The sequence below is a fragment of the Gobio gobio genome (genome assembly GCF_949357685.1).
Source record: "Gobio gobio genome assembly, chromosome: 8".
Lineage (NCBI taxonomy): Eukaryota > Metazoa > Chordata > Actinopteri > Cypriniformes > Gobionidae > Gobio > Gobio gobio.
The window spans coordinates 18,411,855-18,436,707 of record NC_137114.1 but is presented as its reverse complement, the minus strand read 5'-3'; the positions used below and the strand labels follow the sequence as shown (position 1 = coordinate 18,436,707).

The 24,853-nt window shown below is 37.8% G+C and overlaps 1 protein-coding gene across 20 annotated transcripts in view; it reads right to left on the bottom strand.

The window, feature by feature from the left end:
* Positions 1-6,200: 6,200 nt before the first annotated feature.
* LOC307130835 (uncharacterized protein) overlaps positions 6,201-24,853 on the bottom strand; it is a 154,349-nt gene continuing 135,696 nt past the window's right edge. For 19 of the 20 annotated variants that reach the window (XM_079824060.1, XM_079824070.1, XM_079824072.1 and 16 more), the window contains 11 exons: positions 22,717-23,157; positions 16,189-16,644; positions 14,029-14,472; positions 13,615-13,872; positions 13,281-13,526; positions 12,946-13,191; positions 12,059-12,316; positions 11,665-11,970; positions 11,273-11,545; positions 11,098-11,181; positions 6,201-8,027 (listed from right to left, as the gene is read on the bottom strand). In XM_079824060.1, the coding sequence (XP_079680186.1) occupies positions 7,961-8,027; positions 11,098-11,181; positions 11,273-11,545; positions 11,665-11,970; positions 12,059-12,316; positions 12,946-13,191; positions 13,281-13,526; positions 13,615-13,872; positions 14,029-14,472; positions 16,189-16,644; positions 22,717-23,157 (3,079 nt within the window). In that variant the 3' untranslated portion in view covers positions 6,201-7,960. The remainder of the gene's footprint in view (positions 8,028-11,097; positions 11,182-11,272; positions 11,546-11,664; positions 11,971-12,058; positions 12,317-12,945; positions 13,192-13,280; positions 13,527-13,614; positions 13,873-14,028; positions 14,473-16,188; positions 16,645-22,716; positions 23,158-24,853) is intronic. The other variant, XM_079824065.1, reaches the window with a different exon arrangement.

Here is a 24,853-nt window from a genome sequence, read left to right as displayed (position 1 = left end):
CGCGTTTCATGCATTATTTATGGTGTGAGCACATTCAAGCGGTTCAGAAAATATTCATCTGTAATATATCTGTTATAAATAATAAATACAAATTATAAAGACACATTTTGGCTAAGTTGTTTATTTCCGAGTGTTATGCTGCCTTCACGTGCTCTCGGAATTATTGTAAATAGGAGTTTCCTAGGTAAAAATTGCACATGAACGCGCTCCACCTTCGAAATATGAACGAGATGAGTTCATACTTCATAATCACGACTTCAGAAGTGGGAATTGTCAAATTTCCGATAGCACGTGAAGGCAGCATTACTTTCACTTACTTTTGTTATTTCCAAGCTGGTAAACTGAAATATTGCGCATGATTTGAGATATGTTTTCCACGCAGGTTGTAAGAGCGGCTATGGCAGTTCATAACACAGCAAGCGTTCACCATTCTAATGTGTTTTTAACTGTATAATACAAGTTTTAAAGTCTACCTCCACTTATACTCATTCTCTAATGTAGTGTCTGTGTCCTAAAGTCCGCGAATGCATTGCGTTGCTGACGTCACGTTCCCATTCTCTATTGATTTTTTTATTCAACATTTATTCAAAATAGAAATCTGATACTACATTAGTCCACTAAGACCTTTGTTCATCTTCGGAACACAAATTAAGATTTTTTTTAAAAAATCCGATGGCTCAGAAAGGCCTCCATTCACGAAGCACGATGACGCATGGACGAGAATATGACGTAGAGCCGTCGTTCGGGCATTCAGGAAATGCACGCTTTAGCACCATTTGAGCACTCTAAGCCAAGACCTAAAGCACAATCAATGTAGAATTCAGCAGCTTAGATATGGCGCGTCTTCCTCTGCTTGTAAACAAAGCTCCTCGCTTTCGGCTATACGTCATATTTTCTCGCATGCGTTGTGGTGTTTCACGAGTTCACGTCAGAGGCCCAGACGGAACACAAGAACTTGTTGAATAAAGTCGTTATTTTGATTTTTCTTTTGTGCACAAAAACTATTCTAGTCGCTTCATTAAATTATTGTAGAACCACTGCAGTGAGAATGACTTTTTAATGTCTTAAGTACCTTTTATGGGTCTTGAGAGAGGAAATGTCATTGCTGCCAATGGAGGCCTTTCTCAGCCATCGGATTTCAACTAAAATATAAATATTTTAATGTGCCTGAAGATGAACCAAGGTCTAACGGGTGTGGAACAACATGAGGGTAAATAATTGATGACAGAATTTACATTTTTGGGTGAACTAACCATTTAATTAAATCCTTATTGGTGCAACTCACCCTATAGTGTGTTTCACGTTAAGCGTTTTAAAAACGTCCTGCTGTTTTTAGTGACTGAAATAGTGCAGCAGGAGCTGCCCTACAGGGCTCGCAACAGTCATGTGACTGAAAACTATGAATAGGCATGCGTGTCCACTGGTGTGGAGCAGAGTGAGCATTTTCATTTTCATGTTCATTTGGAAGTTGAGCTTCTCCCTCACGTGCGAATGTGAAGCTCAGCTTCTATAGGAATGAAATGAAAACACTCGCTCTGCTCCACACCAGTGGACACGCACCATAGTGTTTGGGGCGCTAAAGACACACTGTACCTTTCAGCTCGGTTTAATATCCTTGTCATCATCATTTCCTTTTTTAGAAATTCTTCATCCACAGATCATAAGACTATGGTGTTCTTACCGTGGAATAAATAATAAATAGGCTAAAACAAACCGGCACACAGTTTGCTAAAGATCAGTTCTGTCAGTAGCCTACTGTAGTTAACTAGTCATGTATTATTAGAATGGCAGCACAACACAGAAAGTATAACACTAGCTTTAGAGAGTTTAAATTACTTTGTGAATAAATGATGAACAAGTGATGGTTGCTGAAAATCGTATTTATGCTTTAAATGCTGTGAAACGAGTAATACAATATTTGCTCCATCTTCATTCAGGTGCTGTACAGCAGTCAAGCCCAGCATCTTCAGAGGCTGATATAAACAAAATCATATGAAGAACTATATCTGCTCCTGACAGATATGGGGGAATGGGCAGCGATTGATCTGTATTCAGATTTGGTGTACATTTATCTACATCAATCATCTTTTCCATGCTATTTTAATTTGCTTTACATTGTCTCTTGATACAAAATCCTGTATTGTGTGTACCAAAATGCATTAGTATTTTTTACATATAAGCCTGATTAATAAATTGTTCTTGCATTATTACTTTTGGGTCATTATTTTGGTGGTCAAGAAGACATCAATGTGTGGATGTCAAATTGACATCAAGTTTTTGACATCAATTTGATTTGCATTTTTGACCTGTTTTTTGACGTCAATGTTTGATGTCAATTTGATGTCGTTTTGACATCAATTGCCCGCTGGGAGGTTTCCTAAAAAAAAAAAGTGCGGGTGAAGAAACAGGACTTCACTTCTGCATGTGCTTCGAAACACGCGGTGGTGTGTATAGTGCTTTAGACCGGAGAATTATCATCCCGGCGATATGATTGAATCAAACATTGTTGTAAACCCGCTACACACTGGCTGCGTGGCGTGAGCATGGCGTTTTCTATGTCTTTACACACCAGAAACGTGTCTGACGCGGCGCTGCTGCTGCTAGGTGACGTACAGGGAGGGCTATACTTTATGTTAAACATAAATATATAGCCTACTGATACAGCAAAGACCACGGGTGTGTCTCAATCAGCTCCTAGTTCAGTAGTCAGGGCACTGATAAGGACATAAGTCAATGGGCTGACTCCCTGATCAGTGCCCTGACTACTGAAGGGAGCTGATTGAGACGCAGCCGATGTCGGCAGTATTTACGGCAAAATAGGCTACAGAATTTTTCGTTCTGTATTGACAGGAGCGATATTTGAAAATCAAGAACATTTATGTCAAAATCTAGAGGCTTTCAAACATCAAAATGTCATTTATTAATATGTAGGGTGAATTAAGGGTCATTGGGAGAGTTTTTGAATCTCCGCCTTTTGTAAGGTTTCTTGCCATAAATTAAAACATCAGCCCAACACAGTGACATAATACATATCTGTAATACTGAAGATGTTACCTATCCATTTGAGGGGGAAAAAAAGTTATATCATAATGAAAGGAGGTGTGACACTTTTATGTAAATGAGCCAAAACATTTTTTGGGGGAAATATTTGGGTGATTGGGACACAACCTTTGGGTGATTGGGACAGTACATCTTGTCATTGATTTTGGCTAGTGTAAGCATTGTTGCACACGTTAGTTCATACTTTGATATTATTTCATATGAAAAATCACACTGTCTGTTCCTCATGACTCCCATGTTTATTTCTGTTAAACTTTATTACTCAATGTTTATAAATCTGCTGACAACTCATACATTACAGAATTGTCTTCCCCCAAATGTCATTGAACACATTTAATTGTCTTCCCCCAAATTTAATAAATAATTAAAACAAAAAAAATACAATTAATCGGATTCCAATTGGATATGCACACAAATTTGATTTGGATTGACAGTTTGAACATAGTTAGTGTATTAGGGTAAATTGTCATAGTTCATATATTGCACAAAACTGTAAAGGAAACAAGAATATTATGGAGTACTACTGCAACAAAATCAGTATAAATGTGCAACTGTCATGGTTGAGAAAACACCAGTTTAGAGCATACATATCATACACAATGGTTCTCTGTTGCAAAGTCAGTCATTTTCTTAATAAGCAAAGCCTTTAAGCACTGTCCCAATCACCCAAAACTATACTGTCCCATTCACCCAAATTGTGTTTGGTTGGATGGGACAAAATAAAAAACACCTAATTCTGAAAACAGAAACATTATATTAACTATATTTTACTGATTTAGCTGCAGTAATACATCATATTCATGTTTCAATCAAAGGTTTTGGCAATATATTTGCTATGACAATTTTATGACCTTATTATTAAAACTAGCAAAAGCTATTGTTATTTTCTTCACCTCATGTGTTGCAGGGACAACTTCCTGTTTGATGTTTGCAACACCCACCCATGTGATGTCACACCAATGAGGGCATGCAATTTTGATTATGCAGTCTCACAGCTAGGGCTGAGCAAAAAAGTTTTTTATTTTCACTCATCAGGAGAAAAAATAAACTCTGTATAGTTATACTGTCCCATTCAACCTTATGTCCCAATCACCCTTAAAGGGTTAGTTCACCCAAAAATGAAAATTCTGTCATCATTTACTCACCCTCAAGTTGTTCCAAACCTGTATGAGTTTCTTTGTTCTGCTGAACACAAAGGAAGATATTTGGAAGAATGTTTGTAACCAAGCAGAGAGAGCAACCACTGACTACCATAGTATTTTTTTCCCTACTATGGTTGTCAATGGTTGCTCTCTCTGCTTGGTTACAAACATTCTTCTAAATATCTTCCTTTGTGTTCAGCAGAACAAAGAAACTAATTTACTTCAACTTTTTCGTGTCAAAATGACAAACAGCTTTTCCTATTCTATTCTGCCTGGAAACGCTTCCAACACACTTGAGTGTCGTGAAAAATATGCGTCAGTTCTATAGCATGCGCTTTCGGCGCGGCTCGAGCCACGCATGTTACGCAGCCAGTGTGTAGCTTGCCTATGATATTACAGTTTTTTTTGGATTGCTTACACACTAAAATTAAAAGTAGTACACTATTAGCAAAACCTTACACTCAAGAAGCAAAACATCAGCCCATATTTGCACAACTATAAGCACATGGTCAACCTCACACTTGTTGCAAAACTCTACACACAGTGATTTGCAAAACACTAAACACACTTAACATACATTACACACAAAAATCTATCATGAAGTCACTTCCTTGCAATACCAAAGCACTGACTGTCAAATTACCGCACCGTTCAACCAATTGGTTCAACACAGTCATCAGGTGTGCAAACACTTGTTTGCTTAATTGTAGACACACCAATCAGGTGAGTTCATCGGTCTTCAAGCACAATGGAAAGAGTCAGAGAAAGATTAAGAGGAGGAGGAGAACGAGGAGGACAAGGAGGAGGAGGAAGGGGAATCAACAGAGGAAGAGGAAGAGATGGAGGCCATGCTAGAGGTAGAGGAAGAGGAAGACAAGAAGGTGCTCAAAGAGGACCGAATCTGATAAATGAGATCCGTGCAACACTGGTTGACCACGTTGTCAACCACGGCCTGACGCTGAGGGAGGCTGGACCGCGAGTACAGCCAAATCTAAGCCGATACACAGTGGCAAGTGTGATAAGAACATTTCGACTGGAAAATAGGTATTGTAAAAATATCATCATATCAAAAACATCTGCATGGTTTCAGTAACTGCTTCCAGTACTGTATTCTATGCACTATCAGCACTTCTGTTACCTTTTCCTGTGAAATTACCTTACTATTGTATACTGGGTTTTTTTTCTACATAGGATTGAGGGTCAGGAACAACAAGGGGGAAGGCCTCCTATGTTCACAGAACAGCAAGAGAGGGAGATCGTAAACATGGTTTTGGCCAACAATGCTATAACATCCTAAAAAAAACCCATTTTCAAATGAAGCAAATTTATCGAGTGCCTTTCCAGCGCAATTCAGAAAGGGTGAAACGACTGCGGCATGATTATGCAGAGGTATGTATTCACTTTAGCGTGATCTTGCATACTGTCTCATAATCTTTTACTGTACTGTAATATGTATACTAGATCTACACTGAACTACACAATTTTGCCTGACACTGTTCTTCAGGGAGTTTTACGAATGGATGGAGAGGAGATCCAGCATGAGTTCATTTACGTAGATGAGGCTGGGTTCAACCTGACGAGAACACGAAGGAGGGGAAGAAACCTCATTGGCCACAGGGCTATAGTCAATGTCCCAGGGCAACGCGGGGGTAATATAACACTCTGTGCAGCCATTACACAGAATGGGGTCCTCCACCGCCATTACCATATGGGCCCTTACAACACAGCACTCATACTTACATTCTTGGACCAATTGCACAACATTGGTCCAGCAAATCAAATCGATCATATGCAATACATTGTTGTCTGGGACAATGTGTCTTCCCACCGCTCTGGTTCAGAACTGGTTTCAGCAACATCCACATTTCACCGTCCTATATCTTCCACCATACTCTCCATTCCTCACTCTTTGCCGTCGTGTTTACATTGATGAATACAAAGTACATTAACACAAATTAACACAGTCTCACACTTTTTCGAAAAAATGTTTGGAATTATGTGCTGGTAATGTAAATATTTTATTCATGCCATGTATGTAGATTCAAGTTCACTCAAATACATACTCATAACGTCATATACATCCTCACACTATCGGTGAATCGGCACAAAATAAACCCATAATACAGAATTAATGAATAAAGGATAAACACAATAACACTATCGTGTCTGTGGTTCAGCCGCCGGCGGGAGATGTGACGGTCACGGATCCGTCAGAGATGCAGCTCCCCACTGAGCAAAGTTATGTCCAAAAGACGTCTTTTCAATGTCTTTGCCACTAGAGGCGTACGTTGAAAAGACGTCCACTGAGGAGCCAGAATGAACGTTTTTATGACGTCTGTTTTTGTGTTCTGCACGTCCGATATAGACATTCATGGAACCTCAAGGTTAAAAACTAGTTTGAATGTGCTCATTGTCTTTTTTTTCACTTGTAATTGCAAAGCAACTCACAGACAGTGTGTGTTTGTTCAGAAATCATGAAAATAAAATAAACTTAGCTCACACCTTTAGACACTTTAGATAACTTAGCATCTGTAATTCACACATCTTTGGATCGTGAGAGAATCGTGGGATTGAATCCAGGATCTTCTTGCTGTGAGGAGACAGTGTTTCCCACTGAGACACTGGTGCTGCGCTTATTCACAGACATAAGACACACTTTGACTATTCCTGTCAGACGTCTATAGAAGCTCTTACTGAGAATTAACAGAGGTTTAGATGTTGATATTTGTTTCATTTGAAGTCACCATTGTGGTGGGAAGCGTTTGCTTTAGTTGGGCTCTTGGTCCCTGTACTTGTGTTAGCTCTTTTTGGCTGCTGTAACTGTGTGTGTGAAACACAATAGTTATGGGTGAGAAAGCAAAGATAAAGTGACTTCACATAGTGATATCACACAACGTTTAGTGTGGACGGATATTAACGAGTGTGACTTTTCCTGATGGTCAAAGCCTACGTTTCTGTTATTGGTAAGTATCAATACTATGACAATAACGTTACCAGCTTTGCTACTGCCTGATACATGATAATAATCAGTACAGTATTGTAATCTGAGCACAGTGTTCATATCGTTTGCTAGTTTTATCTAGCCAACACTGGCTTTGTGTTCAAGAGTAAAAGCTTTAAGTTAATAGTCTATTTGTGTCTCAGCCGCGAAGCTGAGCTGATCCTATGTTCGAGCTGCACAGAGCGGAAATTATAGTGTCTGTCAGTTATTATAATACATATGACAAAAACAATTGTCTAAAATGATGTTGCATATTCCTCAAAAGTTCTTGAGATGATATCACTAGTTGACAACATAGCCTATGATTTCCGAAAATAGTAGATATTGCGCAGGTGATGCAATGCTGTCCGACAGACTCGTGTGTCAGTGCAAAATAATCAGCTCAAAAACGATTTAATATACTGCAAATAGCCTACTAGTTTTTTATGTTTATTTATAATTCATTTAGGCAGACAACAAGGCTACCAAGTACTGCACACAGTGCGCAGCTAATTAATTTAACGGCTTTTTTTTCCCTAAACACACACACACAATTAGCCTTCCACAATGTTGCAATATTTTAAACATTTCAATTGAATCATTCTGGTACATATTAACCAGACTACATTAAATATATAAAGAAACTCCTTTCAAAATAATCATAAATATAAACTACCACACAGATGTTTAGTGCTTTGCAAAGTGATTGTAAGTTTGAATTCAGCGATTTACAAAACATCCTCTTAATGATGAATCATCAGGTTATGGTCCAGGATCGTCACCATATCTCAAATCGCTTGTCTCCGATGAACCGCTTTCTGTCACTGATTTTGTTTCCGAAGAGTCTGAAAACACAAAATTGACCACAATAAAGATATAAAATCATCAAGACACCTGGTGTCAGCTGAAGCTAAAGGTCCCATGGCATGGCATTTTTCTATTATTTTATAATGTTTCCTGAGGTGTACTTATATTGTTAGCATGATTTTTACATCATAAAATGTCATAATTTAGAAATAAAAGGCATTTTTTCTATACTGATGTTTGCCCTGTGGCTGACTGCCCTGTTTCAAGAGGCGTGTCTGCTGTGAGACTTCAATAAAAACGCCCACTGTTGTGATTGGCTGACATCTTTGCATTTGAAATGAGCGGAGGGGGCGTGGTTTAACGAGGTCTACGAGGCACGAGCTGCTGCCAGAGAGACGGATGGACCTGAGTTCAGTTCTCATCAGTTCTCTCAGCATGTCTCAGTTCAGGGTGAACTGTTGTAGTTACTAGAATATACTTCAGGTTATTAGTTTATTTCTAGTTGGAGGGGCTGTCACTCATGTCAGAAAGTTAGTAACTTTAGTAAATTATGGATCAGCGCTGACTCGAGACGCAAACCGTTTAGAACGATTCAGTTCGATTTGGTGAACTGGTTCAGTTCACTAAAAAGAACCGATTCAAAAGAATGATTCGTTCGCGAACCGGACATCACGGAGACGGAGCGATTCAGTGTTGCCAGATTGGGCGGTTTTGAATTTGATTGTGCGGGTAAAAACGGGCTTGGGCGGGTGGACAAAATTTGGGCTGGTTTGGGGTCATTTTGGCGGTTTTCAGACATCTAAATTTTTCTAAAACGCGAAATTGTAGCGAGATATCAAGTGATCTCTATGCCAAAGTGGCATAATATACAGTAAGTTATCTACATTAATGAGTGGGAGAGTGAACCAACTCTCAAAACGTGGATTACACATGTGACTTAAAGACTCTTTATAAATATAACTAACTCCAAGCACAGTTGAATGACTTGAATTGAAATGGAATATATGACTCCTGTCCGTCATGAGCACACTGGCCTGATCAGGACATCTGCACCTTTTAAACCATCTAGACTTTCTAGAACATCTAGAAGTTCTGCATTATGTTCTACAAATATGTACTTCACGAAAGACATAAAGTTATTGTAGTTCTGTCTGAAGTTAAAGTACAACACAAAGATAAACGCATTCTTCTTATTATTTTTTGGTTGTAGAACTATGGTACAGTATGTATCAGTGAATGGCACATTTTGGCTGTGGTGTGTGCAGTAGCTAATGTGTGTGTAAGGCCTGCTAATTACGTTGTTTATTCCAATCACTTATATTGGGCTTTTTGCACTTAAATTAGTTTATTCTTACTTTTGACATTTGAAAATGATCATCGGTTATTTCGTGAAGATTTTGACAGTTTCCACTTTGACATTTTAGTCATGCATGACTGTTTTTGAATGTATTTGCCCTGTTTGATCCGTTTTCCTGGGAAATTTATTTATTTTTATTTTATTTGTCATCATTATTTTGTTTTAAGGAGATAATGGTGCTAATCAACCTTGATTGACATGGCAATAAAATTATATCACATTATTTTGGCAGTTCAAATTTTGGGAGGTTTTTTATTGGATTGAGCGGGTTTTAGCGAGCTTTTGGGCTGGAAATCGTCAACCCAATCTGGCAACACTGGAGTGATTGTTAACAAAGTTATTTATAGTAACTACTGAGTTGTGAGAGCGCTGTCAGCGTGAGTTTGTGTTTGTATCTGAGAGCTCTGAATAAACATGAGACCCAGTCACGCCGAGTCCGTCTTCATCATTATTCTACCAACTTTGTAACACATGCAATGTACCATTACAGCTGTCGAGATTAACGAGTTACGAGTAAGTGTTGATTATAGCATTATTTTTAGATATTTTCCTATCATATGAAAAGCGTCAGTGACGCGCATTGAGTACACAGCACAAACAAAGACACAACAGCAGTAATCGAATGTAATCCAGTTTATTGTGGGGATAGCTGGCTAGCCTAGCCGGATATGCTCACGCTTACCCCCCTTCTACTTAATCTCGTGCCGCGTTTGGCGCCTCCGCTGTGGGCCAGATGCAGTACTGGGGGTCGGGGATGTTGAAGGCCACCGGCCAGTGCAGCCCGAGCCTCGGTGTGTGTGAGGTTTATCTCTAAAGAGATGTGAGTCTGCCGATGTTGAGCAGAAACTCATGACTGTATGCACATTTTAGAACAGATAGACGCGACAAGGATGTACAAAAACACTGACTCACAAGATAGAAAACACGAAAACACCGTTCTGTAGGGCGAGAGAGAAGCCGCAGTGTGTGCACGAATAATAAATAATTAGCTACACATAAGAAATCAATGATCACAGATCAGAAGGAACTGAAAAAAGACTTCTGTTTTCATTTGTACATCCAAACACTGAGAAACTGCCAGCATTCACTCGTTCACAAGTCATGATCTCTCGAGCGTTTGCATGGGCTTGCCAGATTCTCTGGGCGGAGGAAAGGGAGGAAACCGTTCCTGCTTGGACGTCAAACCAGGAGACTTCAGGATTGGCTAGTCTGGCCTGTCATTTTCTCAAAGGCAGAGAAAGACAGCCAGAACTCGGTTTTACACCGATCAACATTTCTATCCACTTGGGATAGACACACAATACTCAGGCTAGGGGAACTCATATTAATGTTGAAATACCTCATAAAATGAAAATTTCATGCCATGGGACCTTTAAAGTATTCATCATAAAGTATATCATTAAAGTATATTTGCTAAGCTGAGCATAAAATATGTATTATAAAATGAATCACTGACATTTATGTTTGACAAGTCATTTTAAACAGGCATTTTTATATTTAAAAAATATAGAATTAATCATATTTAAATACTTATCATGTGGCCCTTCAAAAATGTGGATCTAAAACTAGAATGCATTTGTGTTTTAAAAACATATTGTAGTTAAACAATTAATTCAGTCAGATTACAGGAATCAAATGATTTATGTTTTGTTTAGTTAAATCACTAAAACTACTCTGTTTTATTAATAAATGATGTGGCTCATAGAGGGTTAATAAACCTGCAGTAATATACACGGATCACACACACGTACCGTACAGTCTGGATGTTGCTGTGAGTGGAGACGACGCTGTGGATTCTCTTCGCTGATTCATCTGTGACTTTATTGTGACTCAGGCTATAAGAAGAAATGAGACAAACAATAAAATACCAGAAATAAACATAAGTGTTATTGTGTTTCTCTACTCCTGAGTGTCTCTGTAACTCACTCCAGAGTCTGAGTCTTGTGCAGATGCGGCAGCAGCGGCTTCATGCAGTGGTCGGTGAGTTTGCAGTGACTGAGATCCAGTTCTGTCAGCCCTTCAGAATATTCCAGAAACAGCGCCAGATGTTCACAAGCGCTCTGGTCCATCTGAGTGTGACTGAGGTCCATCTCTCCTCCCAAAGCCTGTGAAAGAGCCTCAGCCTTCCTAGAAGAGCCTCTCTGAGATCTGTCTTTACTAACACAAGCCAGAAACTGCAGCAGCAGAGCTTTACTGCAGCTGAAGAGAGGAAGAACAACACAACGACAAACATGAGAATAACACACAGGGAGTTTAAATGAAGATAAATAAACGCATAATGTCATATCAGTAATGAAAGGATCTGTCAGATTTCTCACCTCAGCTGGACTTGAGGCAGGATTGGCCAAAGTTGTTTCAGGGCCGTGTCAGATATCTCACAGTCCTGTAAAATCAACTTCACAACACTTTGGTTTTTCTGAAGCACAGATGAGATTGTTCCACAGTCTTTATCTGTGAGTATCAAATGCTCTTGATTTTCCAGTGTGTCTGTTAAATCCAGAGCAGAGCCGCAGGAGAAGTCCAGCCTGTTGTGAAGAGCAGAGAGAAGAAGAGATGCTGCCCCCTGCAGGAGATCAGAGGAACTGCAGCAATGAAGCATCTTCAGCAGCAGCAGCCTGTCAACACTAACACACACACATACTGTTAACAGAGAGATTCTTGATCAAATCAACAGCTGTATCTCATGATATCACTGCAGTTAAACCAGTAAACCTGAGTAGTGTGACTCTGCTGAGTAAAGGCAGAAAGCTCTCCAGCTCCTCCTCTGGTATGGAGGTCCAGAGCAGATTGAGTTTGACCGAGTCGCAGTGCTCTAGAGTGAAGCGCAGGCCAGCGCAGTGACCAGAGTCCAACACTCTGCCGTCCAGGTTGATGTCACTTCCTGCTGAACTCATCAGACTGGACACATACTGAGGAAGACGAGTCTCGTAAATCTCCATAATGATGGCCAGAGTAAAGCTGGGGCTCAACCTGTGGAGAACAAGATCACTCAGTAAAATCTACTTTAATCACAGGCACTCAATGAACACAAATCCCCAAACGGACAAATAAACTACAAGCAACTTCAGTGACTTCAATGGATGCGGCCGTTGAGTCATGATGTCAATTTGCAGGATGATCCGGAAGGCTAATTTGCCATGGGGATTTCTAATGTGTGTTTCAAATAGCAGTTTTCAATTTATGAGTAAAAATAAAGTCTGTGTCTACAACATAAATTACACAGTCTGACCTCAAACGAGGGTTTTTTCAGTTAAGTTTCAGTTAACTAAACTACATAAGTAAGGACTACAATGAGATTTTAGTTTAATGTGCTTGACAAATCAGACAACTGTTGAAGTTCTTGTAGTAACTTTGTTTTTTAAGCGCAAAATGGTTTCAAAACTCACTTTTGAGGCATGACTGTAATTTATGTTGTAAAATATAACAGGAAAGTATCTTCAAGTATTAACAACAGATGTTATTTTAATCATAAATCAAGTGAAACGAGGTTTAGAAAATAAATTCCAGAAGAAACTCATGATTAAAAAATAGCAATTCTCTTCCAGGTTTTTCCACAGTCTTGCAAACTGAACCGCTCTATCCTCAAGAGATTATTTTACCTCTTCATCTGGATTCTGTCTAACACCAGCAGAAGTTCTCTGATGTTTTCATAAGTGATTTTGCTCTTTCTAAAGTCCAACTTCAGACTCAGAGCTTGATGTTGCAGCAGGTAATGAATCACTTCCCAGGTCAGTGAGCAGGAAGTCAGATCCTTAGACGCCTTCTTTAGGAAAGAGCCTGTCAGTTCATCATCCTGAGCTTCATACACCAGTGAAACCATCTGCTGAAGAGTGTCTTTAGAGAACCTGAACACACACAGACAGAACAGCACTTGTCAGTTTGTTAAACAGGTTGATTTACTCACAAAAATGGACAAACTGATCTGAACACAGACCTGATAGTCAGAGGTTTCTGGAGACCCAACAGAGCCGTGAGAGACAGAGCGTCTGATTCACACTCAGTAAGATCCAAACACTGGACAGACAACAATCTCAGGAGAGACGTCAAGCTGCTCAGGAGATGAGAGAGATTTGGCTTTGAGCCTTTTGTGCGCAGTGAAAACTCTTCTGTGGTCAGTGGAAGAGGACCATTCAATGACCTCAACGCTCTGAACATCTTCACTAACAGTTTGTCCTCCAGACTGTCAAAGATAAAATCAGAGATCATGAGAAACATTCACAGAGTAGGTTTCAGGATGATTGTGTGAATGCAGATAATGAATCTCAAACCTCAGTTTCTGCAGGTGTGTGATGTGTTTGAGGAGCAGTTTGAGTCCCCTGAGAGAGATGATGCTTGTGTTCAGAGTCAGGTTTAGTTTTGAGGGTGAACGGCCCAGAACTCTCCCCACAGATCTGCAGGTGCTGCTGGGTAATTTACCACTCAGAGTGATGGTGAAGTCTAAAGCCTGGAGCAGAGGAGTCACGTGATCTGCCTTCACTCTGGGCCCAAACACTTTACATAGTGATGGGATGAAACTCTCAGAATTCCTACAGGATGAGGATTTATGAACGAAAATGGTTAAACATTTATATAAAATGATCCTGGCATGGTAATATTCAAGCAAACTGACCTCTGTTTACAATATATGATTTAAAAAATAATATATTTAACATTAAATATAAAGACAAGTATTTAACACAAACCTCAACTCAGAGATGTAGGGCAGACACTGGAGGAATCCCCTCACTTCACTCTCTTCATCTGTCCAGTCTCTCAGCTCTACTGGTTTCTTCTCTGTTTGGAGTTTCAGCACTTCTAGGAGGATGGAGCTCTTTCTCTCTGAGAGCTTTATGATCCAGACTGCAGGAGCTGACAACTGATAAACTGACTGTAATGCTGGAAGGACACTCCTGCCTGTTTGAGTCTCATAGTCCTTCACATGTGAACACAGATCCAGCAGGAAATCACACTGAACCTCAGTATTATAATAATTCTCATCACAGGGGAAAGATGTGTAGCTGCACACAGATGTTAACAGTTGAGTGTAATTTTCTTCTGTATTTGCATCAAACTCTGATGCTGAAACAAACAGATTCAGCAGAAACTTCACAGCAGCTTCTCTCTTCCTGTAGATAATGTCACAAAATCTGTGGAGACACACACATAATTATCACTTTATTGTCCAGTGTAGGAGAATATAAAATATTGAAAAAGTGACTCAATTATTAATAAATATAAAAACATACAATTAATAAAAGTTAATATATATATTTTTATAAATGCATATATAAACGTACTGAGAGCTGCATGAAGCTGCTATAATAGAAATACATGAACAAAATCAATCTCTATAGACTGACTGAACAAGAGTGAGAGAAGGATTTGAACAACAGATCTACTTACAGCACGACTGTCATAAACAGAGCCACTAAGACTGTGTCATAAGAACTAGTCTGACCAACTAGCAATTAGTTAGGCAGGGCTCGACATTAACGCTTGTCCGCTTGTCCGGGACAAGTGGATTTTTTGAAGGGGCAAGTGAAAGAGAATTTTACTTGCCCGACGGACAAGTAGCCTGATAAAAGGCCATTAACAAAAATAACTAGGGAATCACCCAAATGCAAGAATGATTCTGCATTCATTACTGTAAGTGGCGATTGACAGTGAATGATAATAATGTATAATGAACTGACGGTAACGCTGCACTGTTGAAACTCGCGCAGCCTCTCGAGGAGAAATCGAAACATATGTGCACCGCTCACACAGAGCAACTCAGTTAACAGACTGCCGTAAAAATGTAGAAATGTGGAGTTTATTTATATTTATAACATGATACAGTTGCAATGTCACATTACCAAGAGTGCTGTTTTCCTGAATAACATCACGACTGAAAAGGACACTGATTTCAAATGACAGCTCCATAAAAAAGTATTAACATTAAGTCACTTACATTTTGATGCAATATTGAGTGTTTTTGTTCTATTTCAGCAGCGAAAATAGTTCCAAAAGATCACAGCAGAACGAGTGTCACAGCAACAGCGTTAGTGAATGAATCAGCGTTTGAACAAATCGACTCAATGACTCGCTCATTCAGACGGTCACCTGCTGCCACCTTCTGGTGGTTTAGTTTCATCTTTCCAACATTTCTTATTTGTATATTCAAAAAATATTTAAAACAATCTCATAACATTATTTAATACAGTTGTAATTTTTCAGTGTAAATTATTTAATTTGACTGGTAACAGCCAGTGTCGTCTTCTAATTTAATTTATTGATCCAATTTAAGAATATAAAAGGAAATCTGAATCATAGCCTATATTTAATAAGATTAGGGGGAAATGCCCTTTATAAAAGGTAAAAATATCACAAATATGCATATGTCAAAGCTGATTGAACACTGGTGAGAATATTGCTTCAGAATAAATTTTATTTACAACACACACAAAATTATTTATTTTTTTCCGGACAAGCACATTTTTTACTCGGACAAGTGGATGACAGATTTACTTGTCCGAAGGTGAAGCATGTGAACATGCTTAATGTCGAGCCCTGAGTTAGGGATAATCAGTCTTACTTTTCAGATTCAAATTACACCAATCTACCTTTATATGTAACTGGTTTAACAGTTATAATCAGACTTTAAGAAAACAATGAGATGACTGACTTGTAAGACTAGTTTAAGAAGTTTATGCAACCGGCCATTGCGGTGTTAACAAAACCACACTTCAATTCAGTGTTTTCAATTCTAGTTCACGTTTACATATATATTATCTACCCAACATATACATTCATTTAATTTATTTAATTGCGAGCACTGAATACAATAAACAAGCATGGGTGGTCTGTTCCCCATAAACTCTCACCTGAGCTGTGAGATGTAGGGCAGACACTGGAGGAATCCCCTCACTTCACTCTCTTCATCTGTCCAGTCTCTCAGCTTTACTGGTTTCTTCTCTGTGTGGAGTTTCAGCACTTCTAGGAGGATGGAGCTCTTTCTCTCTGAGAGCTTTATGCTCCAGACTGCAGGAGCTGACTGATAAACTGACTGTAATGCTGGAAGGACACTCCTGCCTGTTTGAGTCTCATAGTCCTTCACATGTGACCACAGATCCAGCAGGAAATCACACTGACCAGAGTGATAATCATCATCTTCATCATCATCTTCAACATAACAGGGGAAAGATGTGTAGCTGCACACAGATGTTAACAGTTGAGTGTAATTTTCTTCTGTATTTGCATCAAACTCTGATGCTGAAACAAACAGATTCAGCAGAAACTTCACAGCAGCTTCTCTGTCCATGTAGATAATGTCACAAAATCTGTGGAGACACACACATAATTATCACTTTATTGTCCAGTGTAGGAGAATATAAAATATTGAAAAAGTGACTCAATTATTAATAAATATAAAAACATACAATTAATAAAAGTTAATATATATATTTTTATAAATGCATATATAAACGTACTGAGAGCTGCATGAAGCTGCTATAATAGAAATACATGAACAAAATCAATCTCTATAGACTGACTGAACAAGAGTGAGAGCAGGATTTGAACAACAGATCTACTTCCCAGCGGGCACCTTGATGTCAATTTGACGTCAAATATGAGTCAAGACTTGACCAATATACTGTACACACCATTTTAAATTCAGTTTGGACAGCAATTTCTTCCAGTGTTAATTAGGTGAAAATCGGAAGTTAATCCCACACTAAAATTGATTTTATGGATATGTTGGCCAAAATTTTTGACGTTCAATTTACATCAAATCAATGTCATGTTTTAGACATCAAATTGATGTCATATTGACATCACATTGATATCAATATTTAGTAATTATTTTTCTTTAAGTTTAAGTATTTTTTCTTAACTGAGGCCTCGAAACACGTCCATTTGGCATTTCCTTTCGAACTGTGTTGGATTTGTAACATATTTCACATGAATCAATGTTTTAAAATCGTTGTGTTTGCAAAAACAACAATAAAAAAATCTTAAATGATAAAAGTGCCACAATTGTCCCACTATCATGTGGAGGAGTGGCATTTTGCATTAAAATGTAATGTGTTAATTATAAATGCTTATGTTTGTAAATGCTGCGTGACTTTGACGTGTTTTAATGGGCGTGCGCATTGAACATTCAACTCGATTTCAAACACTGGAGCGCGCAGAGTTGCCATGGAAACGGCGCAGCAAGCAACAGCTGACAACCAACCGACAAGCCGCAAAGCTCCCTCTGTCGCTGTTGTTTTTTACTGCTTTCAGGTGAGTTTAGTCTGTAAAGTTACACAAATAATACACACAACTGTTCCAGACCCCTTTCTTACGTGTAATTGACGCTTCTGTTGAATATTTACTTTATAGAAATGTAACTTTAGCGTCTTCGAAGTTCATTAGCATCTCAACCGCCTCAGAACAGGTAAGTTAACGTTAACGTAAGCTCTTGTTTATAAAAGTTTGGACTTTTAATCAAATATTTATGGTAGATGACAGGTTTTGATAGTTTTTGTAAAGGTTTTGCTGCCAATTGAATGGGTCATTAGAAGTTGGCTAATTAATTTACAGTAACGTCTGGTAACGTTAAATGTTAATCGATGACATCACTTAACTTACACAGAAAAAAATGCGATCGCGAAAATTGTCTGCAACTGGTTAAAATATTGATAAAAATGTTCTGTGATTTCAGGAAGGACAAAATAACCCCTCTACAACTGAGGGGAAGCTCTCAAGATCCCAACATGTCTGAAGGAAGCAGCTGACAGAGAAGTAGGAAACACAGGTGAACTGAAGAAGTTAATTAATCTCATATCCATTTTAAGGCGAGACACTACAGGTGAATAGGGATTTTTTTTTAATTACAAGATATCACTGTGAAACTTCTCCAGTTTATTACTGGCATAAACATAAGAAAAAAATGTATTACAAGTTTTGTGTAAATTAATGTTTTAATATGCAAATGAGGCCTTATATACTTAAATATACGCTCATTTGCATACTTTTCCAAAAACAAAATCTGGAAATTGGAAAGGACCATGTTTAAAATTCTTGGTTCTATTTGTTGACATGTTAGATGAGAGGGCTTTTACAGAGGGGATTCTGGATATCTTATTTTGTGCTTTAGTAAATTAGAGAATACTGACAATAGCCTTAAAAAATCAATTTTCGCCATGTTTTTTGGAGTTAAAGGACCTATAACTCAGGATTGGAATGATATATCAACAAATCCCTCTGTAAAAGCCTTCAGAATATAGTTCAGCATAAGACTGCTAAAGTTGGTGCTTGTAGGTGCTCTTGAAGTGGATATATCTGACTCTGAGTGTGAGAAAAAACTAATTCTGAGAAAACGGCCTTTAAAGTTTTATACTGTATAACTGCATACATTTCTATAAAACCCCCAACCTACAAACAAAATATATATTCAGTTAATTAATATCAGTAGTGTATAATATTTAAAACACGTGGAAATTGATAAATGAATAAATTATTAATAGCAATAGCTATTAGAGAACTACCTTAAGAGAACTACCTTAACAAACACCAGTCACAAAAACTGCAGACGAACTGTCCCTGTTTGTTGCATATGTCCATCTATAACTATTTGAATCTAATTCTGACGGGGTTTCGTCGTCTAATCTGTTGTTGTTTACTTTCTTTTTACTTGCTCTTGCTACTTGGTCTTTTCTGTGAGCGTTTATGAGCCGATTTCAGCGTTGTCTGCACTTTCTCTCAAGCAGAGAATACACAAGCAAGCGGCAGCGCGTGAGAAATTCACATCGACCAATCAGATGTGGTGTTCGGCTGCAAACTTTCGCGGTTGGTTAGTTCTACAAAGGAAATGTCCATATTTGGATTAGACAGTGCTGTGCGTGAGACTGCGAGCTTTATAATGAGACCAAGCATGACATGTTTCTGTGAATGGAGACGGCACGAGAGATCGCGCTAGAATAACGTTTGATGATTTCGGGTAGAAATCTAAAGGCGCACGGTGACAAAATATAATGAAATAACCAACTTAATGTGTAATGTTGACATTTTTTTTATTTTGACATGAAAGCTTACATGTTAAGGGAGCAAACTGGCCCAAAATCTCAAAATTGACCACTGCATGAAAAAACGATGTTTTCACCTGCCGTGTCTCGCCTTAACAATATTTTTCACCTATCACATACATCTATCTTCTCTTTATTTTCTCATATTAAATGTTTTATTTATTTAATTCATTTTAGAAGGCTTTGACATCCAAATATAAGTGACGCTTTATGAACAATATTAAATGAATAAGTAACTAAAAACATAAATTCTGATACCCTAAGAATAACAGAAATATGTTCTGTATTAAACTTTCTCTTTTCTGAGAAAGAGATTTTTTTTTTTACCTTTCTTTCTCACATTTCACCTCTGCTGTAGCTTCTATCCTTTTAATACACCTGGCATTGTATACTAAATATTGTTTGCTCTGTGATAAATTGTTTATGTTGATGCTTTCCAGGTTGAAGCCCTGCACCGTAGCAGAGTTGGAGTGGATCTCCTATTGGACATCTCTTAAGGTGCTATGAACCATGTGACAAGTAAGTGAAACCTCAAACATACACATTCAAAAGTTTGGTGTTGGTGTTGTATATCTTTTAAAAAAGTCTCTAATGCCCACCAAGACTGCATTTATTTGATTAAAAGTACAGTAAAGACAATAACATTGTGAAAGAATATTAAAACAGCTGTTTTCTAATTTGAATATATTTTAAAGTGTAATTTATTCCTGTGATCAAAGCTGTATTTTCAGCATCATTACTCCAGTCTTCAGTGTCACATGATCCTTCAGAAATCATACGAATGATTTGCTGCTCAGTTATTATTAATAATGGAAACAGATGTGCTGCTTAATATTGATTTTTTTATTCAACAACATTTATTAAAAATAGAAATCTGATGCTACATTAGTCCACTAAGACCTTTGTTCATCTTCGGAACACAAATTAAGATATTTTTTTTTAAATCCAATGGCTCAGAAAGGCCTCCATTCACGAAGCACCATGACGCATGGACGAGAATATGACGTAGAGTCGTCGTTCGGGCACGCTTTAGCACCATTTGAGCACTCTAAGCCAAGACCTAAAGCACAATCAATGTAGAATTCAGCAGCTTAGATATGGCGCGTCTTCCTCTGCTTGTAAACAAAGCTCCTCGCTTTCGGCTCTACGTCATATTCTCGCGCATGCGTCGTGGTGCTTCACGAGTTCACGTCAGAGGCCTAGACGGAACACAAGAACTTGTGTTTACTTCTGAAATAGTGCAGCAGGTGCTACAGTAGCCTACTGTAGTTAACTAGTCATGTATTATTAGAATGGCAGCACAACACAGAAAGTATAACACTAGCTTTAGAGAGTTTAAATTACTTTGTGAATAAATGATGAACAAGTGATGGTTGCTGAAAATAGTATTTATGCTTTAAATGCTGTGAAACACGTAATACAATATTTGCTCCATCTTCATTCAGGTGCTGTACAGCAGTCAAGCCCAGCATCTTCAGAGGCTGATATAAACAAATCATATGGAGAACTATATCTGCTCCTGACAGATATGGGGGAATGGGCAGCGATTGATCTGTATTCAGATTTGGTGTACATTTATCTACATCAATCATCTTTTCCATGCTGTTTTAATTTGCTTTACATTGTCTCTTGATACAAAATCCTGTATTGTGTGTACCAAAATGCATGAGTATTTTTTACATATAAGCCTGATGAATAAATTGTTCTTACATTATTACTTTTGGGTCATTATTTTGGTGGTCAAGAAGACATCAATGTGTGGATGTCAAATTGACATCAAGTTTTTGACATCAATTTGATTTGCATTTTTGACCTGTTTTTTGACGTCAATGTTTGATGTCAATTTGACGTCGTTTTGACATCAATTGCCCGCTGGGTTACAGCACGACTGTCATAAACAGAGCCACTAAGACTGTGTCATAAGAACTAGTCTGACCAACTAGCAATTAGTTAGGCAGGGCTCGACATTAACGCTTGTCCGCTTGTCCGGGACAAGTGGATTTTTTGAAGGGGCAAGTGAAAGAGAATTTTACTTGCCCGACGGACAAGTAGCCTGATAAAAGGCCATTAACAAAAATAACTAGGGAATCACCCAAATGCAAGAATGATTCTGCATTCATTACTGTAAGTGGCGATTGACAGTGAATGATAATAATGTATAATGAACTGACGGTAACGCTGCACTGTTGAAGCTCGCGCAGCCTCTCGAGGAGAAATCGAAACATATGTGCACCGCTCACACAGAGCAACTCAGTTAACAGACTGCCGTAAAAATGTAGAAATGTGGAGTTTATTTATATTTATAACATGATACAGTTGCAATGTCACATTACCAAGAGTGCTGTTTTCCTGAATAACATCACGACTGAAAAGGACACTGATTTCAAATGACAGCTCCATAAAAAAGTATTAACATTAAGTCACTTACATTTTGATGCAATATTGAGTGTTTTTGTTCTATTTCAGCAGCGAAAATAGTTCCAAAAGATCACAGCAGAACGAGTGTCACAGCAACAGCGTTAGTGAATGAATCAGCGTTTGAACAAATCGACTCAATGACTCGCTCATTCAGACGGTCACCTGCTGCCACCTTCTGGTGGTTTAGTTTCATCTTTCCAACATTTCTTATTTGTATATTCAAAAAATATTTAAAACAATCTCATAACATTATTTAATGCAGTTGTAATTTTTCAGTGTAAATTATTTAATTTGACTGGTAACAGCCAGTGTCGTCTTCTAATTTAATTTATTGATCCAATTTAAGAATATAAAAGGAAATCTGAATCATAGCCTATATTTAATAAGATTAGGTGGAAATGCCCTTTATAAAAGGTAAAAATATCACAAATATGCATATGTCAAAGCTGATTGAACACTGGTGAGAATATTGCTTCAGAATAAATTTTATTTACAACACACACAAAATTATTTATTTTTTTCCTGACAAGCACATTTTTTACTCGGACAAGTGGATGACAGATTTACTTGTCCGAAGGAGAAGCATGTGAACATGCTTAATGTCGAGCCCTGAGTTAGGACTAATCAGTCTTACTTTTCAGATTCAAATTACACCAATCTACCTTTATATGTAACTGGTTTAACAGTTATAATCAGACTTTAAGAAAACAATGAGATGAATAACTTGTAAGACTAGTTTAAGAAGTTTATGCAACCGGCCATTGCGGTGTTAACGAAACCACACTTCAATTCAGTGTTTTCAATTCTAGTTCACGTTTACATATATATTATCTACCCAACATATACATTCATTTAATTTATTTAATTGCGAGCACTGAATACAATAAATCAAGCATGGGTGGTCTGTTCCCCATAAACTCTCACCTGAGCTGTGAGATGTAGGGCAGACACTGGAGGAATCCCCTCACTTCACTCTCTTCATCTGTCCAGTCTCTCAGCTCTACTGGTTTCTTCTCTGTTTGGAGTTTCAGCACTTCTAGGAGGATGGAGCTCTTTTTCTCTGAGAGCTTTATGCTCCAGACTGCAGGAGCTGACAACTGATAAACTGACTGTAATGCTGGAAGGACACTCCTGCCTGTTTGAGTCTCATAGTCCTTCACATGTGAATACAGATCCAGCAGGAGATCAGACTGAGCCTCAGGATCGTCATCATCATAACAGGGGAAAGATGTGTAGCTGCACACAGATGTTAACAGTTGAGTGTAATTTTCTTCTGTATTTGCATCAAACTCTGAGGCTGAAACAAACAGATTCAGCAGAAACTTCACAGCAGCTTCTCTCTTCCTGTAGATAATGTAACAAAATCTGTGGACACACACACATAATTATCACTTTATCGTCCAGTGTAGGAGAATATAAAATACTGAAAAAAGTGACTCATTGAATTATTAATTAATATAAAAAACATAAAATTAATAAAAGTTAATATAAAAAAACAAGTTGGCAGAGTGATTTGTTTTCCACAATTCAGTTTGAACTTAATTCAGTTTATATTTCAGTTTTAGTGTCTGGTTGTGTGTAGAGGGGTGTGTTATAAGAATAATCCTAAATGTAATATTTAGTAAATAAAGTATTTGTGTATTGCTTATATCTTTTGGAATCAAATAAAAAAAAAAAAAAAAAGTTTGAGTAACAATTTCCTCAAACCATTGATTTCAAATACATGTGATTGGCACATATTCAGTAGATATGAAGGTAAACCAGCGTCAGACAGACAGTTTCTACACTGTGTTTCTGTTCTGACAGTAAACTCTTCATCTAGAGCTCCATTAAAGTCGAGTGCTTTTTTGTGTTTTATGTCACATCATCAGTAATCACATTCACATGCAAACATTTGATCTCAGTTGGGCTAAAACAATTATTAGTCTTTTAAAATGTTTTGTAATTTTTAGTCCAGTTGAAATTGTACCGGTTTGGTGTTTCTGAAGATGAATTAACAGGCAACAGAAAATGTGACTGTATCTCGGCTTCATCCAGCATGTTAATCACACTACAATCGGCCTCGTCATTGTGCACTAACTGTGAAAGTCAAGGGTAATGTGTGATGTTTTTAATCCTGACAATATTGGATGATGTATTGTGTAATGTATATTTGGACAGAGAGATGAAGATTATAGCTCAACTATGCACAAACTCACTGTAGCTCGATTACAACCGCATATATAAACACACTGTGAGCCAGGCCCGGTTCCAGAATCAAATCACTGAGGGTGCTTCTGAAATGAATGAGGGTGCTCTAGTAAAGTGCAGAACGGCTCCACCATAGCAGTGTACAGTGAGACATTTATGAATATTTATTTACAAGTCATCACTTTTACCAATAATTGGAATTTTACAAATATTTTGCTACAAATTGTCTATTAATCTATTAGTCTGCCTTTACATTGCTTTAATGCGTTACTAGTATTTTAACATGTCATCTTTCTGAGAACCAGAAAAAAAAAATGTTTTGAGAATTTCGGCATTTTTATTTAGATGTCAGTTCCGTACCTTTTCAGCATTGTAGCTTCGAAAGTGAGCCAAGATCGCATTCGCTATGATCACTAAAATGCTGTTGCTTTGTCAGTTCATCGCGATCTCACAAAGTTTTGTTTTTTTAATCGCAAAAAAAGTCATTTTTTTGTGCAAATGTAAAGACCTCTTCATACCAAAATTGAAATAATAAGCCTCAGGCTGAAGTAAAAATGTGCTGCCATTCTGGATAATGGAAGAACAGGACACAGGAGAAAAAAGTTTTACCAATAAAAACAAAAAATCTGGTAATATTTGCTCATGGTTTAACTGAATCATCGAAGGCTAGCAGCAAGACATTAGTCAATAAAGGTAGATTAAAAGCATAAAAATATTTGTTTTATTTAACATTTATATATTTGAGGTTTGCATAGTACTCCAATGTTGCATTTGACTGATTTTATTCATTTTGAAGAGTACTGAATCTTTATTGTGCAAGTGAGATGAATAAATGCTCACATTTAGTCTAGAACTACAGAAACACATTTAC